Source organism: Pleurotus ostreatus (assembly GCF_014466165.1).
Source record: "Pleurotus ostreatus strain PC9 chromosome Unknown scaffold_4, whole genome shotgun sequence".
Taxonomy (NCBI): domain Eukaryota; kingdom Fungi; phylum Basidiomycota; class Agaricomycetes; order Agaricales; family Pleurotaceae; genus Pleurotus; species Pleurotus ostreatus.
In genome coordinates this window covers 1,195,413-1,217,133 of record NW_023503159.1, presented here as the reverse complement: position 1 = coordinate 1,217,133, position 21,721 = coordinate 1,195,413, and the positions used below count along the sequence as shown (strand labels likewise).

The 21,721-nt window shown below is 50.1% G+C and overlaps 10 protein-coding genes across 10 annotated transcripts; 5 read left to right on the top strand and 5 right to left on the bottom strand.

Annotated features, from left to right (window-relative positions):
- Nucleotides 1-57: 57 nt before the first annotated feature.
- PC9H_006223 (uncharacterized protein) lies at nucleotides 58-4,880 on the bottom strand (the record flags this gene model as incomplete). Its single annotated transcript, XM_036775774.1, has 7 exons — nucleotides 58-69; nucleotides 119-1,893; nucleotides 1,945-2,576; nucleotides 2,629-2,711; nucleotides 2,768-2,943; nucleotides 2,991-3,740; nucleotides 3,788-4,880. The coding sequence occupies 7 exons, from the start codon at nucleotides 4,878-4,880 to the stop codon at nucleotides 58-60; spliced, it is 4,521 nt and encodes a 1,506-aa protein (XP_036631793.1).
- An 876-nt stretch (nucleotides 4,881-5,756) lies between these two features.
- On the bottom strand, nucleotides 5,757-6,565 carry PC9H_006222 (uncharacterized protein; the record flags this gene model as incomplete). Its single annotated transcript, XM_036775773.1, has 2 exons — nucleotides 5,757-6,221; nucleotides 6,491-6,565. 2 exons carry the CDS (start codon nucleotides 6,563-6,565, stop codon nucleotides 5,757-5,759), a joined length of 540 nt encoding a protein of 179 aa, XP_036631792.1.
- A 2,599-nt stretch (nucleotides 6,566-9,164) lies between these two features.
- PC9H_006221 (uncharacterized protein) lies at nucleotides 9,165-11,005 on the top strand (the record flags this gene model as incomplete). Its single annotated transcript, XM_036775772.1, has 3 exons — nucleotides 9,165-9,311; nucleotides 9,365-10,287; nucleotides 10,339-11,005. 3 exons carry the CDS (start codon nucleotides 9,165-9,167, stop codon nucleotides 11,003-11,005), a joined length of 1,737 nt encoding a protein of 578 aa, XP_036631791.1.
- Nucleotides 11,006-12,356: 1,351 nt separating this feature from the next.
- PC9H_006220 (uncharacterized protein) lies at nucleotides 12,357-13,006 on the top strand (the record flags this gene model as incomplete). Its single annotated transcript, XM_036775771.1, has 2 exons — nucleotides 12,357-12,437; nucleotides 12,497-13,006. 2 exons carry the CDS (start codon nucleotides 12,357-12,359, stop codon nucleotides 13,004-13,006), a joined length of 591 nt encoding a protein of 196 aa, XP_036631790.1.
- A 145-nt stretch (nucleotides 13,007-13,151) lies between these two features.
- On the bottom strand, nucleotides 13,152-14,219 carry PC9H_006219 (uncharacterized protein; the record flags this gene model as incomplete). The annotated part of the gene is made up of 3 exons (XM_036775770.1): nucleotides 13,152-13,639; nucleotides 13,687-14,010; nucleotides 14,057-14,219. The coding sequence occupies 3 exons, from the start codon at nucleotides 14,217-14,219 to the stop codon at nucleotides 13,152-13,154; spliced, it is 975 nt and encodes a 324-aa protein (XP_036631789.1).
- A 190-nt stretch (nucleotides 14,220-14,409) lies between these two features.
- PC9H_006218 (uncharacterized protein) lies at nucleotides 14,410-16,415 on the top strand (the record flags this gene model as incomplete). Its single annotated transcript, XM_036775769.1, has 6 exons — nucleotides 14,410-14,572; nucleotides 14,628-14,792; nucleotides 14,853-14,881; nucleotides 14,934-15,260; nucleotides 15,313-15,603; nucleotides 15,654-16,415. 6 exons carry the CDS (start codon nucleotides 14,410-14,412, stop codon nucleotides 16,413-16,415), a joined length of 1,737 nt encoding a protein of 578 aa, XP_036631788.1.
- Nucleotides 16,416-16,709: 294 nt separating this feature from the next.
- Nucleotides 16,710-18,084, bottom strand: KIN28 (TFIIH complex serine/threonine-protein kinase subunit kin28; the record flags this gene model as incomplete). The annotated part of the gene is made up of 6 exons (XM_036775768.1): nucleotides 16,710-17,295; nucleotides 17,344-17,462; nucleotides 17,516-17,695; nucleotides 17,746-17,879; nucleotides 17,933-17,982; nucleotides 18,041-18,084. The coding sequence occupies 6 exons, from the start codon at nucleotides 18,082-18,084 to the stop codon at nucleotides 16,710-16,712; spliced, it is 1,113 nt and encodes a 370-aa protein (XP_036631787.1).
- Nucleotides 18,085-18,351: 267 nt separating this feature from the next.
- On the top strand, nucleotides 18,352-19,036 carry PC9H_006216 (uncharacterized protein; the record flags this gene model as incomplete). Its single annotated transcript, XM_036775767.1, has 3 exons — nucleotides 18,352-18,427; nucleotides 18,480-18,628; nucleotides 18,689-19,036. 3 exons carry the CDS (start codon nucleotides 18,352-18,354, stop codon nucleotides 19,034-19,036), a joined length of 573 nt encoding a protein of 190 aa, XP_036631786.1.
- Nucleotides 19,037-19,258: 222 nt separating this feature from the next.
- Nucleotides 19,259-19,870, bottom strand: PC9H_006215 (uncharacterized protein; the record flags this gene model as incomplete). Its single annotated transcript, XM_036775766.1, has 1 exon — nucleotides 19,259-19,870. One exon carries the CDS (start codon nucleotides 19,868-19,870, stop codon nucleotides 19,259-19,261), a length of 612 nt encoding a protein of 203 aa, XP_036631785.1.
- A 158-nt stretch (nucleotides 19,871-20,028) lies between these two features.
- Nucleotides 20,029-21,497, top strand: PC9H_006214 (uncharacterized protein; the record flags this gene model as incomplete). The annotated part of the gene is made up of 7 exons (XM_036775765.1): nucleotides 20,029-20,103; nucleotides 20,164-20,186; nucleotides 20,236-20,380; nucleotides 20,439-20,727; nucleotides 20,779-20,839; nucleotides 20,904-20,925; nucleotides 20,988-21,497. 7 exons carry the CDS (start codon nucleotides 20,029-20,031, stop codon nucleotides 21,495-21,497), a joined length of 1,125 nt encoding a protein of 374 aa, XP_036631784.1.
- Between the last annotated feature and the right edge of the window lie 224 nt (nucleotides 21,498-21,721).

Below are 21,721 nucleotides of genomic sequence, written 5' to 3'. Positions count from 1 at the left end.
TACACACTAGATACATTACAATGAATAAATAATACAAGACAATTTTGACGTGTTCATTCAACCCAAGGTCTATTCAAATTGTGAGTTATTAAACACTAGTAGAACTAGAAATAATCACCTTTGTCCATGTTATAACGTCGTCAATCAACTTCTCAGAAAGCATCAAGGGAATTGGAGACGACTGAGTATGACACTCGAAGTCATCCCAAGACATCTGGCTGCCCTTAAGCACTTTTGTCCATCTTGTCACCTTGCAAAGGATATGTTCAACCGCAATGGCTGAGCAGTCAGAGGCCATGCCTAAAGTATTCTTGCCGTCCTCTCCAATATGCGTAAGCAAGTGGTTGTGAACCATAGCAAATGCAGCAACCGCCTCGGTGATATTACTGATTTTGAAGCCAAGTTCATTGAGTCCTCGGTAAGCACCAAGGCCAGTATGGTTGAAGATCCACGAGCCCATAGTGATAATGTCTGGAGGGTCTACGATTCCAGCAAAGGCAAGACTATTTGCACATTGCAACATGGTTAGAGTGTCTGACTTGAAGCCGTCAACCATGAACGACCTCAAGAAATGAGTGCATTCCAACCAGCTATGCCGAGGCCCTGTATACTGGGACGGATCCTGGTTGTAGAGAGATCCAAGGAAATCTTTCCAGCGTGATCGTATGTCATCAGAGAAAAGCGTTGAAATTTTCGAGTCCATCGCCTCTTTCTCGGTAACTCCTTCAACTTGGTAAGAGAAGAGCGAGAGCTGTGAGCTTGGTTGGCCCCAAACTCTGGTGTTTGTGACCAGAATAGGTTTTCTGGCATGAGAAAGAGCTTTGTTATGCGTAAGACCTTGATCGAACTTGGAGAGAAGTGAATCTGATGAGATTGAGAAGAAGGGAAATATCATGTTTAGGAATTCCTTTGTTCCGTTGCCTTGACCTGTGCTGAACCAAGCAAAGAGGTTGGATAACCCATGGCTTGTGACGAGCAACAAAGGGCTAAGATGTTTATGAAAGAGCTCTGCTGATTGTGAAAATTGACGAATTGGATCAAAGTGATCTTGGTCATTGGGTACTGGTCGTATCGACGTTGGATCATGACCAGTGAGAATGCAATGTAGTATTTCTTCTTCATAGGGCTGGTTCAAGCGGTAGTTCAGAGCTTCTCTGAGGATTAATGCGATAGGTTTGAGCATAGCCGAGTCGTGACTTGGAATAAGACATTCAGAGGATACTTGTCCCCATACTGGCTGAAGTATTCTTGGAGTTCGTCCTGTTGTGGTACGTCTTGAACCAGTCGCTCCTTGTGCATGGGATTCATGACCTGTTGATAATAGATCTTTGTATATGATCTGATAGATCTCGTCTGCGAGTGTTTTGGAAGTTTCATTTTCTGCTAGTGTCACCTTGAGAATGCTTGCCATAGGTGCTAGAAGCTCACGAGCATTATTGATGGATTGGGTAGAGAAAATCCGTGCACGGTTGTTGTTCTTTCCAGCGTTACCAAAGACGACCCAGGGAGTACGGAGGAACCAGTCAATTTCAGAGGAGTAGAATATGCTTTCACTCCCAAAGCATTCCACTAAGCGTGTTAGAACAGCACCTCGACAGATGGCTCTAGCAATCCAGTCTGTCTTCCGTTTTGTTGAGCTAGTTCCTACAAGAATTGGATCCATCGCCTTGACATGAGGCTCGATGTAGAATGCAGCCCAAAGGTCGACAAGGATAATGGTACACGCCTTGGTGAGGCTCGTATTTTCATGAGTAACTCGATGTGGGGCGATCGTCGGTAAATCCAAGAACTTTGGCAATCGTCTTTGTGAGCCTTCTTGTGTTAGTCCATATCTTTCGAAATCAGCTGCCTCTATTCTTGATGGAATATCTGGTTCAGATATTGGCGTGACCCCTACAAAGATCTTCAATACTAGTAGGATGTTTAGAAAAACAAAGACGTTACCTGTACGCTTCTCCCTTCTTTTCTCTTTTGGGTCCTTGTGCTGGAAGTATTTCCGAACATAGCGTATAACCAGATCGACCAGTGATGCCACTTGTGGATATAATTCTTGGAAGTCTCCAGAGCTGCCCTTAAGGACATCTGAGACCATATATGTCGCAATACGCGGCCCAGATGATGAAAACCAATCATAGACTATGAGCAATGTCCTGCAGATGTCGGCTTTCTGGGCTCTTCCTAGAATCGTCAAGATCCGAAGATTTTCTGTTGCTTCTGGTAGACTTGCTCCAACGGTAGAGAATTGAGAAAAGATCGTTAGAAGAGATTGACCTGGAGTCGCATGTATGTTTTGATATGCTTCTCGGTATATTGCATTCTGCGCAGCACGACCCGTAATAGATTGGCGGACAGTCTTCAAGGTTTGCCCAAGGACAGAGTCATTGACTCTGGGATAAACACCTTCTTCAGCCTGATGCTCCGCCCGTATGCTTTCAAGTTCTTTGCGAAGTCGTTCAGAATCAAAAAGGGATTTTAATCGGCTTATCGTCTCAAATGAATACACCCCTTGGGTATATCCTTCGACAGCCTCTATCCCATGTTCTTCATTATAGCTCGCCAACATTTCCTTGCAATTTCTGAGGAATCAAGCTCAGTTTCTGTTATTCTGGAGTACAGAGCATAACTTACTCTAGCTCGTGTATAGAACACCAGCAATTATGTCTTGAATCATAGTCTTTCCACTTGATAAGCCACTGGGGTCCTTCATTGAACTGGCAAGTATATTATATTTAGAGAAGAATTATGTTCGGTGAGATGAAAAACACACCTGTAATCTGTAACTAAGAATCTCCTCGACTTCATACTCAGGCCCACTCTGCCCTTGCTCTGTTGGAACTTCCATATTGGTTTCGACTGGACTTGTGGTTGTTCGATGTGGACGCTTGGCAAGAGGCATGGAGGTGATTCTGGTTGAGACTGCTTTTCTCTTGCCTTTGTCTATGCCTGTGAATCGTCAGGAAATAGTAAACCAACACTTGTATATAACTTACTTCTTGGATTTTGTGAACTCTGTTCCTCACTTTGCTGAATAGGGTGACAAAGAGCCGTTGGCTGAGGTACACCAGGTAAACCCTGCAGCTTATCATTCAAGCCCATTGTAGCCGCCAGTCTTTTCTTGTATTCTGATTTGTGAATGGGTATGAGTATACGATTGCATATTCCGGTGTACCACTGATAATATGCACGCATCTGAACCAGCCAATCCCGGTTATGAATGGGGTGATACCCATCTGGATTAGGAAGCAATCTTGTTCGAGTTTTGCCGTTCATGTAGAAGATATTAGCCAGAATGTGATTTGGGTCGAGATCGAGAGTCAGGCCACAGAGTTGAAGAGTATTCCAAAAGTTGTAGAAAGCCTCACGTCCTAGGCGATTTGCAAAAACCTCTACACCCCCAAGGATGTATTCGCCGTGAGTTGCGAAAGTTCGTTGAGAGATTTTGTGAGGGAGAGTGGCGTTGGCATTGCCAAAGTGAGTTGACGGAGTTACAGCCATATTGGTAAACCGGTCGGTGGCAGCTCGAGAAGGATAGCAGACATATACGACCCGGTTTGTTGAATCAGTGGAATCATATAAATGAGCGACCTCTTGTATATATGATTCCCACTTTGAAGGGTGGCAGTAAGGCGGTCCGCCACAGTGCATGTCTTGGCCTTTCATAAATAGCACAACAATGAGGTAGTCCCCATGGCGTACGAACAGACCTGATCTGCCTAGAGTGAATGTACCAGGATCGACACCTAGTACATGTCAGTCAAGAACATAATAAACATGTGGAGAAACTTACCGAGGGGGATACGCAACAACATTACAATCATACTCCATCGCAGTGGGCAATCGTTAAAATCTGTGTGCCAGGAACCCTGGGCGCCAATTGCCTCCTTGAAGCTACAACCTTGTGAAGTTACGTTCATCTGAAGGCTGGTTGGTCCAGGATCGAGTCCGCCAAAGGAGAATGTGTTATTATCGATGGAGTCGAATTCCACGAGATCATACTCCATCTTTGAGACGCTCTTTGGAAAGAGTATCCGCCAAGTGTCATGCAAGAGACGTAATACTGGACCAATAGTGTTTTTCGCCATCATGGTGTCATTTTGAGCAGCAGGGAGAAAGCATCCTGACCCTTCGCCATCTCCGACAGTGGAGGCAAGGCTATATGATCCGTCATAGCAGTTTGCTACAGCAGGTCCAGAGCGGGCATTACGCTTGAGATTGGGAAGGCTATAAATCGGTTTGATCTCTGGAAGTCCTTGAGTTTCGTCACCCTTTCTTCCGAAAGTACGAACATATATCTCCTCCAAGAATGCCAAGGCTTGAAGCCCGTCTTTGCCATATTCCCTCAGAGAGTCGGGAGTATGTAGACATCCAATGGTGACAACCATCTCCGAGTCGGGCATTTCATATGTGAAAGGTACTCCAGGTACCATGCGAACCATGCCAGGCAGAGGATCATATTGAACAGTGCCATCATCAAAGATCCTGGGAATAACTTGGGGTACAGAATCGACACTCAGCATGCGTGCCTTCAGGATGTCCTTCTGGCTCTCTAGAAAGGGTGTTCCATACCGATAGCCACGAGTAAAGCGATCATCAGCTTTGAGATGATACTCTTGGGCCTGAGGATAAGAGCGCTTAGGGTTTGGATTCTGCAATGGTGGTGGAGGGATAAGGATTTTCTCCACTGGCTCGTCAACTCGGACGTCGGATGCTGGCCAATGCCAGCATGTATCCGCAAAAACGGGACTTTCAAAGGCTGTTAAGAAATCCTTCGGTCTTCCATACAAAGCCAAAGATGGCGGTGAAACTAAGGATCTGTCAAGTTCTTTGTCAAAACAAGACAGGAACTGAAACTTGCCTCTTTCTGTTGCTGAAGCGAACATTGTGTGAGGGCCAGAAAGAACAGTTATCGAAGAAACACCTGGTATAACAGTTAGGCCTCACCGCTACTTGCAGGAAAACACATGGCTGTGGGAGTTCAAGTCCATTTGTGGATCAAGTAAACAAACGATGTCATTGATGGTCGAGTTTCAGTAACGAGCCAAAACAACTTCGTTATGAAAACTCGACCACCCCTATTTCATACAACGTAAGTCCCTTCCTTCTACGGCCTTCGTTTTCGTTTCGCATCCCATACACCCCTCTATGCATGCAGACTCGAAAAAAGTCCTATTCAGGGCGCCGTCGTCCTCTTCGTCATATTTCTCTTCGTCGATGTCGCGTTCGCTTTCGCTCCCAGGACAGCGCCGTCGCGTCACACCCTGCTTGTTTGCTTGCTGTAATGTGAAATGTGGAATGTGTGACGTGCGACGTGTGATGTAAATCGAGCATCGAGCACCTCGTTGACACCAGAGACCACCCATCACGGAGCGGACGCGGACACGGAGTTGTCAGGCCTGCAAGTGTTCGAGGTTTCGAGTGTTTGAGTGTTCAAGTATCCGAGTTTTCGAGCTTTCACTATTTCTTAGGGTCGAAATTTCGAGCGAGTATCCGAGTTTTGGAGTGGTCGAGTGTTCGTGTATCGAAGTATCCAAGTGTTCGAGGTTTCGAGGTTTCGGGCGTGCGAGCTTTCGAGGTTTCGGGTGGTCGAGCGTCCGAGTTTTCAGTGCTTCGAGCTTTCGGTGCTTCGAGCACCACGTTGACAGAGTTTTCGAGTGTTCGAGATTTCGAGGTTTCATTCGTCGCCATCCCAGCCAGCGCGGCGTGGCGTGTCGTGTCGTGTCTTGTTTACTGACGGCGCCATCTACATCTATCTCTTATCAGCGCCCCAGATGCGTAGTGGGAGCCCCGTTCGTCGACAACGGCATTGCTTCCTCGCTCATGGTCCCATTGAGGCTCTGCAGCTCCGTCCCCGTCTCACGGCTCTTTTGGAGCTCGCCCTGGAGCCGGTTGAGGATGTGCTTGAACGTAAGGAGGCTCTTCCCCGGCGCTCGCATGCTTCCACCCATTCCACTCATGCCAATTCCCGGCTGTATGCCCGACGAGGTCCGCCGTGGTGGTCCGCTGCCGTTGTTAGCGCCGAAGTTGAAGGATGTGTTGTTGATAGTGGACGAGGATGGGCCAGGTTGGAGTGAGGGGGGAGCGCCGTGAGGTTGCATGGCCTGTTGATGGTGTTGCTGCTGTTGATGCGGTTCGGAGAGGTGGGCAATCTGCAAATCTTGCTCGTTGAATATGCAGAAAACCCTGGCGGCGACCTTGTAGTGGAGGATCTTGAGGGCTGTGGGCTGTGTTCGCAGCGTGCATAGGAGTTGGTTGGTAGGTGGTTTGGTGAAGGGCCGTGGGGTACGTTATGAACCGTGTTCACGGCAAGCTTAGGGGCGAGACGTCGTGGGGCGCATTCGAGTAGTCGGTAGACTGCGTAGGTAGGAGTCAGTGACCAAGGATTGCGTCTAAGTGATCAAATGCGTCAGTGGCGAGCGTGGCGAGCGAATAGAGTGCTCACCGATGTAGTACCTGAGTTTGGACTGTCGACGACACATGAAGGGTAACTGACCTGTTCATACTCCCTTCTCATCGCTGCTTCCAATACACCAGCCGTCCGTTGCGCACAGCGTCCCCCCATGGTCATGGGGTGGAGCGGAGACTAGAGAGGTGCCGTCGGTTGAGGGCAAAGGCTGAGAAGGCGGCGCAATGCGCCACGACGCCACACCGCCAGTAGGTTCTGAAGGCGTGCACGCGAATAGAATAATGAGAAGGGGGTTGGAGGATGGGCGGAAAGACGAATAATGGCAGAGAAGAGAGGCGCCACGGCCGTACGCCACCGAGGGCGACGCGGGAGGGAGAAATTGGGATACAAGACGATAAAAGGGAACAACGATGATCGATGATACGTGATACATAATGCAAAAGAGAGAGATGGGAGGAGTTACGACATTATGACGACGAGTGGCGGCGCCGCTGATAGACGTTGGAGAACATAACATAGAGGCGAGAACATAGAGAAGGACGCAACGCTGCGCCGCCACTAATAGGCACCTTGAAGCCCGAACCCCGGATGCAAAACATATTGAATGCACGATAGACCACTACGCACGGTGCATAATGCATAATGAAGAAGGTTACGGCACTCGTGGACGACATGAGACGACACCACACGCCGCTGATAGACACTGCAGAACGCAGAGCACCGAGAACATAGAGCGGGAAGAAGAAGGAGGGGGAGGCAGAACGAGAAGATTCAAGACCACGGAACGAGAAGTGCGCCACTGATGCTGGTAGACCCACCCAATGGCGACCCATGCCGGATTTGCCGCGAGCAGATACGAGATGGCATTGGCACGGTAGACGGGAAATGACATGGGGATCAACGAAAAAGAGGTTCGAGAAAACGAAGAGGGTGGTGGTGGGCCGCTGCCAAGGCCAGCGGTCTCGAGGACATAGACGGCAAATGGCAAACGAAAGACTGTAACATGACGCATGTCGCATGATGCTCGGGGGCGACAGGACACCACGACGAAGGACACCACGACAATGGCAGTACGACGTAGGCCGTCGAACGATCGTCGACTGTCGAGGACGAGACAGTAGAACGGGCGCGGACGAAGGGGGTGTTGATCAACGTCGGTGGTTGGTGGTTGGTGGTTGGTGGCTGTGGCGACGGGAGGGGTGGGAGACAGGGGAGTTGGCGGAAGTCGATATGCGAAACTGCAGAGATCGTAGCGAGAATTGTTGCTTTGACATAGCGGCAACGTTCCAAGCGTGGATGTCCCTCAAAAGGTCGGCGTTGTGCATAGTCTCGAGCATTTGTATCCGGCACGGTATTGTGTTCTACACGCTGTTCAATGGAGAGAAGCAGTAAACAGCGCCAACAACATACAGGCGAAGGGAGGGAGTGCGGGAGCGCGAGCCTGAGAACAGGGAGACGGCAGTGCGAAGGCTCGAGAGGGAGATGATGGCCAGGCGGGGACGTTCAAGGACCATGAATACGAGGGAGGGATACGCCGACTCCGTGGCGATAACAAGTCCTGGCGACGATGGAGACGGTTGTACGCACACGAGGCATCAACATTTGCAAACATAGTGCACGATGGGGATGTGCATCGACTCCATAACAAGAGCCACACCTGGCAATGACCCAATCAATCGAGACAACACGGCGCAACCCAACACAAGACACGGAAATCAACTTCGTGGCTGGAAGAGGCTAAGCATCAGCAGACGGCGCTGTATCAAGATGCGAGGGACGTGTGCGCGTGTGCGTGTGTCTGAGTCGGAACGTTTGCGTTTGCGTGTTTGTGTTCGTATTTGTATCCATATTCGCGGTTGCGGTTGCGATTGCGCTTATCGTCGCCCCTGCGTGCGAGGCTTGGTATCCGGCTTCCGCGTCTCGTCGTTGCGTTTACGATGCCGCTTGTTGGCGGTGGTATTGTCATTCCTCGCCGCAAGGGAGGTGGGGATATCATTGTGGCACTGGAGGGGACACACTATCAGCGAGTGATGCGCGATGTTAGAAGTGAGTGCGTACGCACCTTCGTCTACTCTCTCGTTTATCCTCCCTCCCCGCCCGTTCTGTGTCCTCCCATTATCTTTTCGCGCCCTGAAGCCTGCCAACGCAAGCTCATACATCGACGACTCAACGTACGTAGCGTCGACGGTCCGAGTTTCTTCCCCAGCCTCGAGTGGCGATTCAGCGCATATAGCAGCCCATTGTTTGGCGCGAGAGTCGACTGACAAGAATTTTTTTGGAGGGTTTTCTGAGGTGGCGGGTATGTTGGTTGGGGTGAAGAGCGGAGGGTGGAGTGGGTTGAGCGTGTTCGCGAATCTGAGTGATCGCGCGGTGAGTTGGGGGAGGGAGCTGACTCGGGGGGCTCACCTACAACACCATGGCCGTCCATCCATCTGGCTTTGGGTAGAATCGAGAACGCGAGTACGTGACTGCTCGGTTTCCTGGGTGTCGTCTTCCTTGTTTGCGTCAAGGGGCTGGGAGGTGGTGCCAAGGTCATGCCACTTTTCAGGTTGATGGGATTCGACATTGGTGTTCTCCGTTCGCGATACCTTTGCCGACTTGACTTGGATGCTGGGGCCGACGACGAGATGAAATAGTGACTGTAAAAGTGAGAGTGAGTTACGATGATCGATGCATTCGAGTTCAGATAGGAGTGACTCAGGGGAGATTGATCAAGGATCAAGTGAAATGTGAAGGTTAGTATTCCATCGCTTCACCTATGATGTCCATTCCGTTGGAAAATCTACGGACGGCATATGCAGAGCTGTGTCAGACAGTGACCACGGCAATTCAGACACAGTCAGGAAATGTTGCTGCTCTGGATTGCTGCAAACAGTTGTGTCTCCGATTTCTAGGAGAAATACAACAAGTAAGTGGTCTCCGGGGAGGCTAAGAGGTGATCTATAGTGACCATCTCTGCAGGTGTCTACAGCATTGGATGTGGAGACTCGAGTCTCAATTCAAACGAGTATCGATCTAATGATCAGCACACTTGAAGACGCTGCCTTAACATCCAACGACGTACCAGATATTGCACCCCAGTCACTTGGAACCCGCAGTAGTGGTGGTCGACGGGGAAGGCCAGCAGTTGAGATTGACCGAGAAGTTTTGGCGACCATCTCTTCTGGTAGACGAACTCGACAAGAAGTGGCGGACATGTTCCATTGTAGTGCTCGCACAATCCGCCGGTTGCTGGTCTCGTATGGGCTCTCTGAGCCTGGCCCACCAGTATACTCCGATGTTGTGGATCTTGACGGTACCATCAGACGTGTTTACAGTGCAGGGAAGAGTAGTGATCTTTCCCAGCTTACTGATGAAGAACTCGATGGAATCATGCTGCAAATCTACAACCAATTCCCAACCTTTGGACGGCGCATGATTGATGGCTACTTGATGCAACTTGGCAAACGTGTACCTCGTCAAAGAATTTTGGACTCCTACAACAGAGTTATTGGTCCTCCACAAGGTGTCTTTGCTCCACAACGACTTCACCGAAGAGCATATTCAGTGCCAGGACCCAACTCGCTCTGGCATCATGATGGCCAGCACGGTGAGAAATGCCAGATGATCAGCACATCATATTTGATTGAGTACAATATGGCAGGTCTCATTCAGTGGAAATTCGTCATTCATGGATTTGTTGACGGTTTCTCTCGCTTTGTGGTTGGCATCCGAGTTCACACAAATAATGAAGCCTCAAGTGTGGCGGATTTGTTTGAAGATATTGTTGAGACATTTGGATACCCAAGTCGTGTCCGTGGTGATCATGGTTTGGAGAATTTATTTGTGGCGGCAATAATGGAGGAGGTGAGAGGCTTGGGAAGAGGTTCATATATATGGGGAAAGTAGGTTGAAATATTTTACTGCTATGTTTTTAACATTTACGCTGCTTTCAGAAGTGTCCACAACATACGCATCGAGCGTTTGTGGGTGGATGTCACTCGTGGATTTGGAAAGAAATGGAAGGACTTTTTCCATCATCTTGAAATCCACGATGGACTTGACCACAACAATAACGCTCACATTTGGCTTCTACATTACTTATTCCTCTCGGCACTCAACCATGATGCTGCTATGTGGGCAGAAGCATGGAACAATCACAGCTTATCACTTCGAGGACAACCGAATCGCACGCCAAGGGAGTTGTACACAGAGGGAATGCTTACACGAGGAGTGCGTGGCTTGGTACCAGCAAGCTCAGGCGAGGTGGGGCCTCTAGATCAGGAGGAAGAAGAGGTGGTTTCAACAGATGAAGAATATGCAGCCTATGGTGTTGACTGGGATGACATCTCGAACGAACGACTTCGTGAACATCACAACACCCACAATTCTGACCACCATGGAACATCAAACCCATTTGTCTCTGATCTACCAGATCATATGCCTCACGTCAAAGTGACCGATGCAAGATGCCCATTTTCTGAAGATCAACTTGAAGCACTGAACACCTTTGTTCAAAACTTGCCAATGATCAATGTTGCTGACATGAACTCCAGGAGGCTCGTTTGGATTACCACACTCGAGTGGGCTGAGTCCCTCAATTTCAGTGAGGCTCATGATTAGTCGATCTAGGATGCATACTTCAGAAATGCAACAAGGAGTTGTATTATAATATAAATCTTGATTATTGTTTTTTGTGTGGGATTGAAGTTAAGCTTGAGTTCAGCAGTGTTTTGATTCAGAAGCAAAAGTCCTCCATGTTCCAAAACCGCACCTCAACTTCCAAAGCATAACCCCTGTCCCGAAGGGATAACCTCAACTTCCGAAAGCACAACCTCCGTGTCCCGAAAGCTCACCTCAACTTCCGAAGCATAACCCCTGTCCCGAAGGGATAACCTCCGAAGCATATGCTCCGTGTCCCGAAAGCACAACCCAGCCTCCGAAAGCACAACCTCCGTGTCCCGAAAGCACAACCTCAACATCCAAAGCACAATTCCTGAAGCATTACCTCTGGTCTGAAAGCATGCCCTCCTCCCTTTACCCTTGAAAACAAAGTTCCCTGTTTCCCAACACATATAATCCGTGTAAAGCTGTATATATTCACATACACAGCAAGCTACCTACAGGCCGCAACGATCAGAGGCCCAGTAGGTTTTTGTCCGGTGGCGGCCTTAAAATCTCGGGGCGCCTAAGATTCATTCAGTATTTGCCGTCTCTTGTTAGAACTGGGGCATGTTGGCACATATTTGTAAGCGCGGCGCACACGAAGGGTGAGTGGGACGTGAGTGGGACCACATGCCCTGAGCATTGAAGCATTGGAGGAATATTCTATTAGATGTGTAAACTTGTATCGACCTTTGCGGTACTCGTCACTGGCCGAAGCGCCGCGAGCATCACCTCTTGATGCCTATCTCGTGATTGATGCACCTTGCGCTGCGATAGTCTTTGTGTACCAAGCCATAGGAAGCATGAGTTGCATTAAACGTAAGTCTGTGCTTAGTGTGATACCTTCTTATGAGTCTATACTATCCCAGAGTTACACTCCTTCTTACTCGCATGGTTTAGAGAGGCCTCGGCTGCGTCAAAGGCGTAGATAGCGGACTTAGAGGCTTGATTTTATAGATAGGAAATGAAAGTGGTACATAATTTATTCCGGGACTCCACGTTCGTCTACGCGATCACGCCCATAGACCCCAATTTACCACCCTAAGGTGCAGACGAGACCCCACCGATCAAGTTCTGATAGAACTATACTAGAGTGCCCTCATGCTTACTGTCTGGTTGAGCTGGTGTCACTTCGGTGTTTGCCTGACCTGCGCATGGTCGAGACAGCCTCAGCGCGATGCTGACTTCTCACCGCTAGTCATACTGCCTGAATCGTCCAGGCTGGAATTCGGATAAAAGGACGATGAGAGCACCAACAATCGACAGGCAACTGCTTTCGACTCCATCGCAGAAATAACCTACAGCCAATATGAAGTTCTCCTTCGCCATCCTCGCTGCAGCCGTTATGGCCGTCCAGGCCTCTGCTCTCCCAGCCGCCGATGCTGAAAAGGTCAGCTATATTTTACGACACCGCACCGAGATGCATCGCTAACACTTATGACATTATAGATGGATAAGCCACCCGCCATCCAACCTGTGCAGGCTGCCGCCGCTCAGTTGGAATCCCACCCAGTGCGGTGCCCCAAGGCCCTACCCGTCGAGTTCCTTCGCTCTTACCACGCCGCAAACACCGACCACTTCTACACCACCGATGTCAACGAGATGAACACCGCCGCCACTACCTACGGCTATAACCGCGAGGGCAACGCCGGCCGCGTCTACACCGGCAAGACCAGGGAGACCACGCCCCTCTTCCGCGTCTACAGCGACTACTGGAAGGATCACTTCTACACTACCAACCCCCAGGAGCGTGACAGCTACGTCTGGAAGTACAAGTACACCGACGAGGGTGTTGCCGGACACGTCTTCCGATCCAGAGTCTGTGGCAGTATCCCCCTCTACAGGTTGTATCACACCGGCGTCATCGACCACTTCTACACCACCAACGCCGCCGAGGTCGGCACCGCCCAGGCTCTGGGCTACTACAACGAGGGCATTGTTGGCTTCGTCATGCCTTAAAGTGAGTGCGTGAATGCTTTGGATGAGCCATGTCGTAACAATTTGGTCCTAGTGAATGCAGGGAGTTGAAGTGGAGTAGTCCCGTAGTCGTGGACTTAGCCCTGGTCATAGATATTATGTATTCCCTTTGTTATTGACACGTTTGCTACACATGCTTGATGTTTCGTAAAGCTTCTTTGACCGTACTGCGTTCGCCCAGCAGCGCGAACATTTGCCACCGTTGATCTCTTACCTCCCGATCCTTGAGGACTGCTGGCTCGTCATCGTCCACATACCCGGACCCGTCATCAAGCGCAAGTCGGGAGGCGGCTGCAGAGTTGTTTGGAAGAATCGACGGCGAGATCGTGAATAGCGTCTCAAAGTCTGACAGCGTCAGGGTATGAGACCGATTACGATGAATTGACGGCTGGATGGATGATATAGAACTCGAAGTCGAGGAAAGCGTCAACGCATGCGAGATCAGCTTCTTGATATGTGTCTCGTACGCGATGTTCACGAGCGACGCAACTAGGCGTGATGGCTGTCCAAGGTTGTTTTGCGCGCAAACTAGATTGACCTTGTCTGTTATGTGTTGCAGAGTTGGCGCCCTGGTGATGGAAAGTAGGTGTAACGGTAAGCGACTTCCAGGGGGATCTACCGAACACGATCAGAAGTGCCGAATTATAGGCTAGACAGCCCACCTCCACGTTCCGAGAGGAGAGTTACACCTCGCTCCCGAGCTATTTCATCCGTTTCGGCGCGCGGACGAGGGGGGTCTATTGGAGGGGGCAGGGCCGGTAGGTTCTTCAACCTATCTCGTTCCCGTTTCCCTACAGATATCGTCCATTTCTTAAGTCTAGATGACCTGAGTGAACCGTCGTCCTCGTCGTCTGGCCCTTGATAAGGTAGCACTCGCTGCCGTTTACGAGGAGGCGGTTTGGGAACATCGGGGGGTGGGGAAGGGGGCCGTTTATAGTATGTCGTAGCGTCGAATAGCGAAATTATCATGGCGTTGTGAAGTTGAACTGCGTATGTCGGCGTAAGGCAGAGAATCAGATGATCCAGACGTACTGAGATTTGGTGCGTTGAGAATGTGGTGAACGCCATCCTCAAACTCGGTTCGGGAGATCTTTCCTGCTACAAACTGTTGAAGCGTTTCAAAGTACTCATTGGACTTTGATCCAAGACTGGCAACGAGCTGGCCCTTGATGGTGGATGTGGAGGACAAAGACATTATAGAGAAGTTGTGAACTCGTCCGAAACTCTCATTAGACTCTACTGACCGTGAGAAACTCATCATGTGACATACTGATGATAGTACTGACATGTCACTTGAATAAGCGAGCAGAGTCCCTTTCTACATCGTATTGGCAGCTAGCTCGGTATATCAGCCCAGCAGCGTCGACGCCATAAGAAATACACGAATGGAACGTCCACGAACCTCGAAGCCTCGCGGCGTCTGTAAATACTACTCCCAACCCCGTGGTTGTTTTGCTGGAAAGAGTTGCAAGTTCCTCCATGGCGATCCAGGGACAGAGCAGTTAACGCCATATGACAAGGCAAAGGTCTGCAAATTCTACCAACAAGGTGCGCAATACAATGGTCCTGCAATCATATGCACCCTAATATTCCGTTGGTCCAGGTTACTGTAAGAGGGGGGACGAATGCTGGTTTCGCCACGTAAAGGCCGGTCGCAGTGTTGGCGAGAGCTTCTCCATTGCTGGACCGAGCTCGCTGGAATCCGACGATGGCTTTGAGGACCTCTGTAGCATCTGTTTTGACAAACCCACAACGTACGGCTTACTTGGCAAGTTATCAACATGATCGGGATTCAATATGCCGTACTCATTCATTGACATTCGCACAGGCGGGTGTAGTCACATCTTCTGCATCAAAGTGCGTCTGGCTTTTCTGAGTCACACTCTGATTTCCTCACTTCTCTATGTAGTGTATCCGCCAGTGGCGCGACACCTCTGACAACGCCCCTGACAATATTGGTTCCGACGTTAGAAAGAAATGTCCCATGTGCCGAGCACCTTCTCAATTCATCACACCAACATCCGAATTTGTTCTACATGGTACACCGGAGAAAGACCGCGTGATCGCAGCCTACAAGGATAGCATGAAGAAGGTCAAATGTCGGTACTTTGAAGCAAGTATTGGCAACTCTCGCGGACGACCGGGTTGTCCTTTCGGGAAAGATTGCTTCTACCTCCACCAGAACGCTGATGGGACCCCCTACGTCTTCACAGAAGGAATACCAACGTCGTTCAGAGTCAGTCCCTCCGAATCACTCGCGATGCCTATTTTGACGTAGCTCCCAACAGAGGTTTCATTCTCAGAGATCAACGCCTCTCGCATCGCAGGTGGACTATATTGCCCAATCTTTGGGCCTAATTCAGCACATCTTTGATCACCCAATGGGAAACCTCGGTCTCAGCCTCGAAGTAATTCGTACAGGTCTCGGACAAGTGGGCGCAGCTCTGGATAGAATGGCTCCCACACCTGGGGCAGCTCCACTTGAACTCAGTCACCGGAGTCGAGGGGGCACAACGGACGATGGTAATGATCGTAGAGAAGGCGCAGCCGAAATGGGCAGAGATGACTTGGAGAGAATGGTCGGCCTTTCTTCGTCACTTAGCAAACTATTGATTGAACTGCGCTACAGACTGGCCGACTACTTGACACGATCAATTCTATTAGAATGCGTGCCGGCCGGGAGGTTCATCCTGAGTCCGATGATGACAGTGATGATCGTGACGACCCAATATCTCTGTGGCCCACCGACATGCCGGCGCTTGTCCCTTACGAACAGACTGAACAGGCGGAAGAAGATGCTGAAGCCACTCGGGCTATTTTTGCGGAGTGGCATCAGCCTCATGTAGGATCAACGCCATTTCGCGCGCCGGATGTCGCTTCAATTCCCGTTGCAGGGGATGTAAATGTTCGTGAGCGCATCGACGTTACGGGTAGCGGCGTTTCCACATCACCTCCCATTGATACGAATGGTTCGGCTTGGAGTCGACTAGTGTTTGATCATCACGAAGGCTCCAGGCCTAGATGGCTTCCAGGTCCTACCTTCCGGGCAGGAAGAGAGCGGGCTGGTGGAAACGATAATATGAGCGATGACTCCATGCCCGATTTACTTGAGCTATCAGACAGTGAGGATGGCACGGAGTCGAGCGACGACGAAACCCAAGCACCCTGCCATCCACCCCTTCCATCCTCAGAACTTGAGAATCACCCACTCGAGCCCGCTGCAGACTCTCCTTCGTCCTCATCGACCACCCCTGAACCTACCTCTGACGACAAATCGATGACATCGCCAGAGTTCACTACGGACGGACGAGGGCGAGTAATTGCTGCTAGCTCGCCCTCAGCAGAAAGCACATCTTCAATCATACCCTCCGATCAAATCAAGCCAAGCTAGCCTGCGTCACTTCCAAACACGCCACACAATTCCCCCATACATGTACCCATAGAGTGTATACTTAATAGTTAGTGAAAATATCAAATGATGTATTTATACACTTTCTGTCGGCCTAGACAGATGATTCTAAAATGCCTCTCCGCCAGCGCCGCCGCACGTCTGACGCTTCCTCGTCTAAATACGCTCACGAATTCTTTGCTGTATAAGGGTACTCACTATTCGGACAGAGGCATTACTATTACTATGACAATATACACATTTACAAAGCTACAACGGGCACTTAGAGGGCAACAACTAAAATACAGATCCTGGTGACCCCACTGATTGTTTGGTGAAGTCTAATTTTCGTGCAATGGAGCGGCCGCCTTGGTCGGGACCGGTCAGCTTGCGCTTTAACCGATTCGATGGCGCGGCCTTGGCCTCTGAGTTACCGTCAACATCATCTAGAGGTTTCGACGCTAGCTGAGCTGAAGTCGTGCATTTGGGGAGCTTGGACGGGTGTGAAGGATTCGGTAGCGCGAAGAAATATGCGTGGTGCAGTGCGTCGCGTGCGGATATCCGCTTTCGCGGTTCGTATGTCAAGCATTTCGAGAGGAGGTTCAGCGCGTCGGCCGAAGCAGCCGTGAACAGGTCACGAAGGGGCGTCTTGGGGAATTGGCCTACGGGAACGTAGTCGGGGAGTTTCGTGTGGCCTACCCAGTCTTCTTCGGTTGGTGTGCCGAGAGCGCGGAAGATAGTCTTGAGTTGATCCATATCGCTTTCACCGGGGAGGTAGGGCGTGCGTAACATAAGCTCTGCGAAGATACATCCAACGGACCAGATGTCCACAGCAGAGCTGTAGTATCTGCACCCAAAGAGGAGCTCTGGCGGCCGATACCAACTATCAACTGCGTGAGCGCGCGCACGCACGAAGGACAATGAAACCCACCGTGTAATAACTTGGCATGTCATTTTATAGCCCGGGTCTGCGAAGTCGCGCGCGAGACCAAAATCTGCTATCTTGAGCAGACCGGTAGAGGAGATCAACAAGTTATTCGGTTTCAAATCCTATACAATAAATTAATCAGACGAAACTGTGGACGTCGGTCCTTGACACGCACCCGGTGAAGGATCCAATTTCTATGACAGAATTCGAGACCCCGGAATGTCATGGCCATCCAACTCTTGATGTCGGCGGGTAGAAAAACCAGCGTCCGGTCCTTTATGACCATTTCCAGATCTGAGTCAAGGAATTCAAGGACGAGATTGAGATTCGTTTTCGAAGAGTAGACATCCAGTAACTAGCTTCTCGTTCAAGTCAAGAACCTAATGCAAAGCACAGTAAGCGTACCTCTATGATATTCTGGTGCTTCAACTCTCGCAAGAATTTCACTTCACGAATGGCGGACATGTCAAGACCATCTTTAAGTTGGCCGACCTTGATCTTCTTGACCGCAACCTGGCGTCCCGTTTCAACCTCGCGACCTGAAAGCCGGTCAGAAAGGCGTCCTACATACTCTTTGCAGAAGTAAACTAACCGCGGTACACCACCGCATACATCCCCTCGCCAACCTTGCCTACCTTCGCCCTTAGGAACGCCTTCAGCGACGAGATCACAGAAAGCCCCCATGAAGATTCGGACTTACCATTTCTTTTGCCTCTGCGCATTGGCCTTTTCAACCACGTCCATGTTATGAGCTACAAGTGATGCAAAGCGTTTGCCGCATGTAGTGTTCCAAAACAGCTTGCTGGATTCTGGGATAACCTGAGTCTGGAGATGACCCTGAGAAGTGATAGCTCCCTTTTTGGGAGTATAGTCACGTGATAGACACGATCACACTGGGCCAAACTCCGAGCTTCTGTTCCGTGTTCGACTTCTGCTCTTGCGCCGGCGCTGGCATATTGAGATCTCATTTCGCTCCTTCTTCTCGTGCCAGTTCAAATCATTTGACTCGCGATGGGGGACAAATCCCGCCCACTATCAACATTGTACGACATATTGAAAATCCAGGAAACAGCAACAACCGAAGATAGTGAGTTACTCATTTATTAGTCGTGGAGTGCTCGCTAATATGGCGCGTGTAGTTCGTAAAGCTTATAAACGACGCGCGCTGCAAACTCACCCTGATAAGCTTGGACCGACTGCTTCAGTTAGGGAGAAGGAGATGGCAGAATCGGAATTTCGCCTCGTGACTCAGGCATTTCAAGTACTGTCTGATGCTCAGCGAAGGAAGGTGCGGTGGAAGAATAATGCCCTCTCCTTGCGTAAGTGGTGCTGATGAGGTCTCGTTAAGCGTTATGATAGCTATCTGAGGCCGCCTCCGAAACCTACGTACCCAAGGTCTCAGTCTGCACCATCCTCATCTAAGGACGACTGGGACGCATCTACCCAACGACAGACAAAGCTGAAGCGTGACAGGGCAGAATGGGCCAAGAAGGTGGCTCGCGAACATGAGGAACGAATGCAGAATCTGCATAGTCGGCCTTCAATGCCAACCAGTCCCCCAGTGGTGCCTGTAGAACCCCAAATAGACAATCCGTTGGTTCGGAAATTCTTCGAGGACCTGAGGGCCCGGAATCCTGAATGGGTGCAGAGGGAAAGGGAAATTAGGCAGGTGCGGTATCTCCTATCGGCGTCATGAACAGAACTTCAACAACTAAGACTCATCTAGCGGCAAGCCGAAAGGACGCGGTTTGTGCCAAGATATTCTACCACGGGATGATGGTATCCTCTGTTCGTTGTTAAATTTCGCTTTCTGCTGTGTCGGACTGTTGTACCATAGTGTAACCTGCCCAGCTTATTGTCTAACCAGTTATCGATCCTTGCACCGTCCGTAGATGACCTTGAATATTAAACGTATGCTTCACTCGACCCCCAACCCCGCCAATCTACTCTTCGCTATCTTCCCAACGTCCACTATCGCCCTCTCGAGTTCGGACAACCAATCCCCGCCCTCGACTTCTACAGGATCGAGGCTCTCGATGCTGGGATAAGTCGGCGATAAACTGTGCTCGAACCCCAACTTGTCCTCCATTTCCTCCACAATTGCAGCACGCGACCGCCCATTCACAAATGTGATGTACCGCAGGCCTGGATACTTCTTCTCGTAGCAGGCGTTAAGGTGGCCCAGACGAGCCAACACTTCTGGAGGGGTCGAGTTGATCGTCTGCGTTGCCCCTTGCTCCTTGGCGCTGAGATTAGAGAGATTCCGGGTTTCCCCAATGCGAGGATGACCCGCGATGAATTCCGCCTTCTCCTTCACATCCAACGCAGGGATGACTTGGAAGGTCACATCTATCAGTTCCGCATACGAGGCGAACGGTGCCCTATAAGGCAACAGTTTGCGGATTTCCGGGACGACGCGGTCAAGGAGGGCAGACGATGGTTCGAGGAGAAGCGAGAGAGTGACAGCGATAGGAGAACTAGAAGATCCGTCATCTTCATTGATCGTGGACAACAACGGCAAGGCGGTCATTCTGCGACTATAATTATCAGGAAGTTGGGAAGATGAATTGGTGGCTGTAACTCTGATCGTGTGGACGGACCGCCGCGGCCCTTGAAAGGATTCTCCGATAACTTTCCTTCTCATTGAGGTCTGACGAATGCCTCCCACACGTATCCAGACGTTCAGTTATGGCCACCACCCAACCCGTACAATTTCGATGGGGTATCATATCCACAGGCAAAATTGCAGAATGTTTCGTTAAGGTGAGCTCCAGTATCGCGTGCTTGTAGCACCAGGCTAACCATGATCTCATCGACTTGAAGGATCTTCTGGTTGATCCAAAGACGTATGTCCGCGCTTCATTAACCAGAGATAGCTTATCTGAGTGAGGCCAGACGAGGCGTAGAGGATGTAGTGCACAAAGTCGCCGCTGTGGGCTCACGAACTGTCGACAAAGCGAAAGAATTCATCGCTACGGTCGCCGGTGGTGATGAAACTATCAAAGCATACGGCTCTTATGCAGAAGTTTACGCTGATAAGGTGAAGGAACCGTGTAGCTCACTCTCATTCTAATGCTCGGTGCTCACGCGCTTCTCAGGACGTAGATGCCGTTTATATCGGTACACCGCACACGTACCACTACGAGAATGCCTTGGACGCCATCAAAGCAAAGAAGAACGTACTTTGCGAAAAGCCCGTGTCCTGCAACTCTGCGGAGCTACGTTCACTGATAGCTGCTGCCAAGGAGAATAACGTCTTCTTCATGGAGGCTTTATGGACGAGATTCCATCCGCTGGCTTTAGAAGTCAAGAAGGTAATAGACGAGGGTACTCTTGGGAAACCCATTGTGGTCCACGCCGATCTATCTGGAAACTTCGACATTGATAGTACGCACTTTCGCTTTATCTGACCTCGTAAAGCACTGATGATCGGAACAGATATCCCAACAACTCACAGGATATTAGACCCTAGCCTGGGTGGTGGAGCTTTGCTGGACCTGTACGTGGTGAATTCTCAACCGATTTACCTGCAGATGCTGATATCGCACGTACCTCATCTTTAGCGGACCCTATCCTTTGGTCTGGGTGAGTTGACGGTGCCTTTGAATATTTACCGTGGTGGATTGATATGTGGTCTCCTTTGTCAGGCCATCATCGCTCTTTATGAACACTCGGCGAACAATCATGTCAAGCCCGCTGTATCCGGCGCAATGCTCAAGACTCCGATCACTGGTGTCGACGCCAGCACCGCATTCGTCCTCACTTTCTCCCCACCTTCAGACGGGACATCCTCTCTCTACGCCCAAGCGATCCTAAGCTGCAGCATCACCCTCAACGCTCCAGACCCGGGCGTCACAATTCGCTTCGAGAAGGGTACCATCAAGATCGCGCCTCCCATTTACTGCCCAAAGCAGTTCGCCGTTCAGTACTTCGGGGGGAACGGCAAGCTCGTGAGGGAGGAAACCAAGGTATTCGAGTATGTAGGCGTCGGATGGCATTTTGAAGCAGACGAGGTTGCGAGGTGCATTCGGGCAGGGAAACTGGAGAGCGATCTTTGGGGACATGAAAAGAGCCTCCTGGAGATGAGCATCTTTGACGAGCTGAGGAAGCAAGGAGCATACGAATTCCCCCCTGGGGTCGAGAAGGTGTCAGACTAATTTATGCAACGGATGCTGAAATATGCAAGTAGGGAAGCAAAGCTTTCAAGCATTGGTAGTATGTAAGTAAGGATATGCTAGAATGTAGGCAAGCGCAGTGTAAGGAAATTGAAATGCAATGTAGTAATACAAATGTAAAAGTTCACAACAATAACTAAAGTCGCAACCGGAGAAATGGCAAGTGCTGAAACTATGTCGAGGCGTAACAGGCCCACTGCACTGGG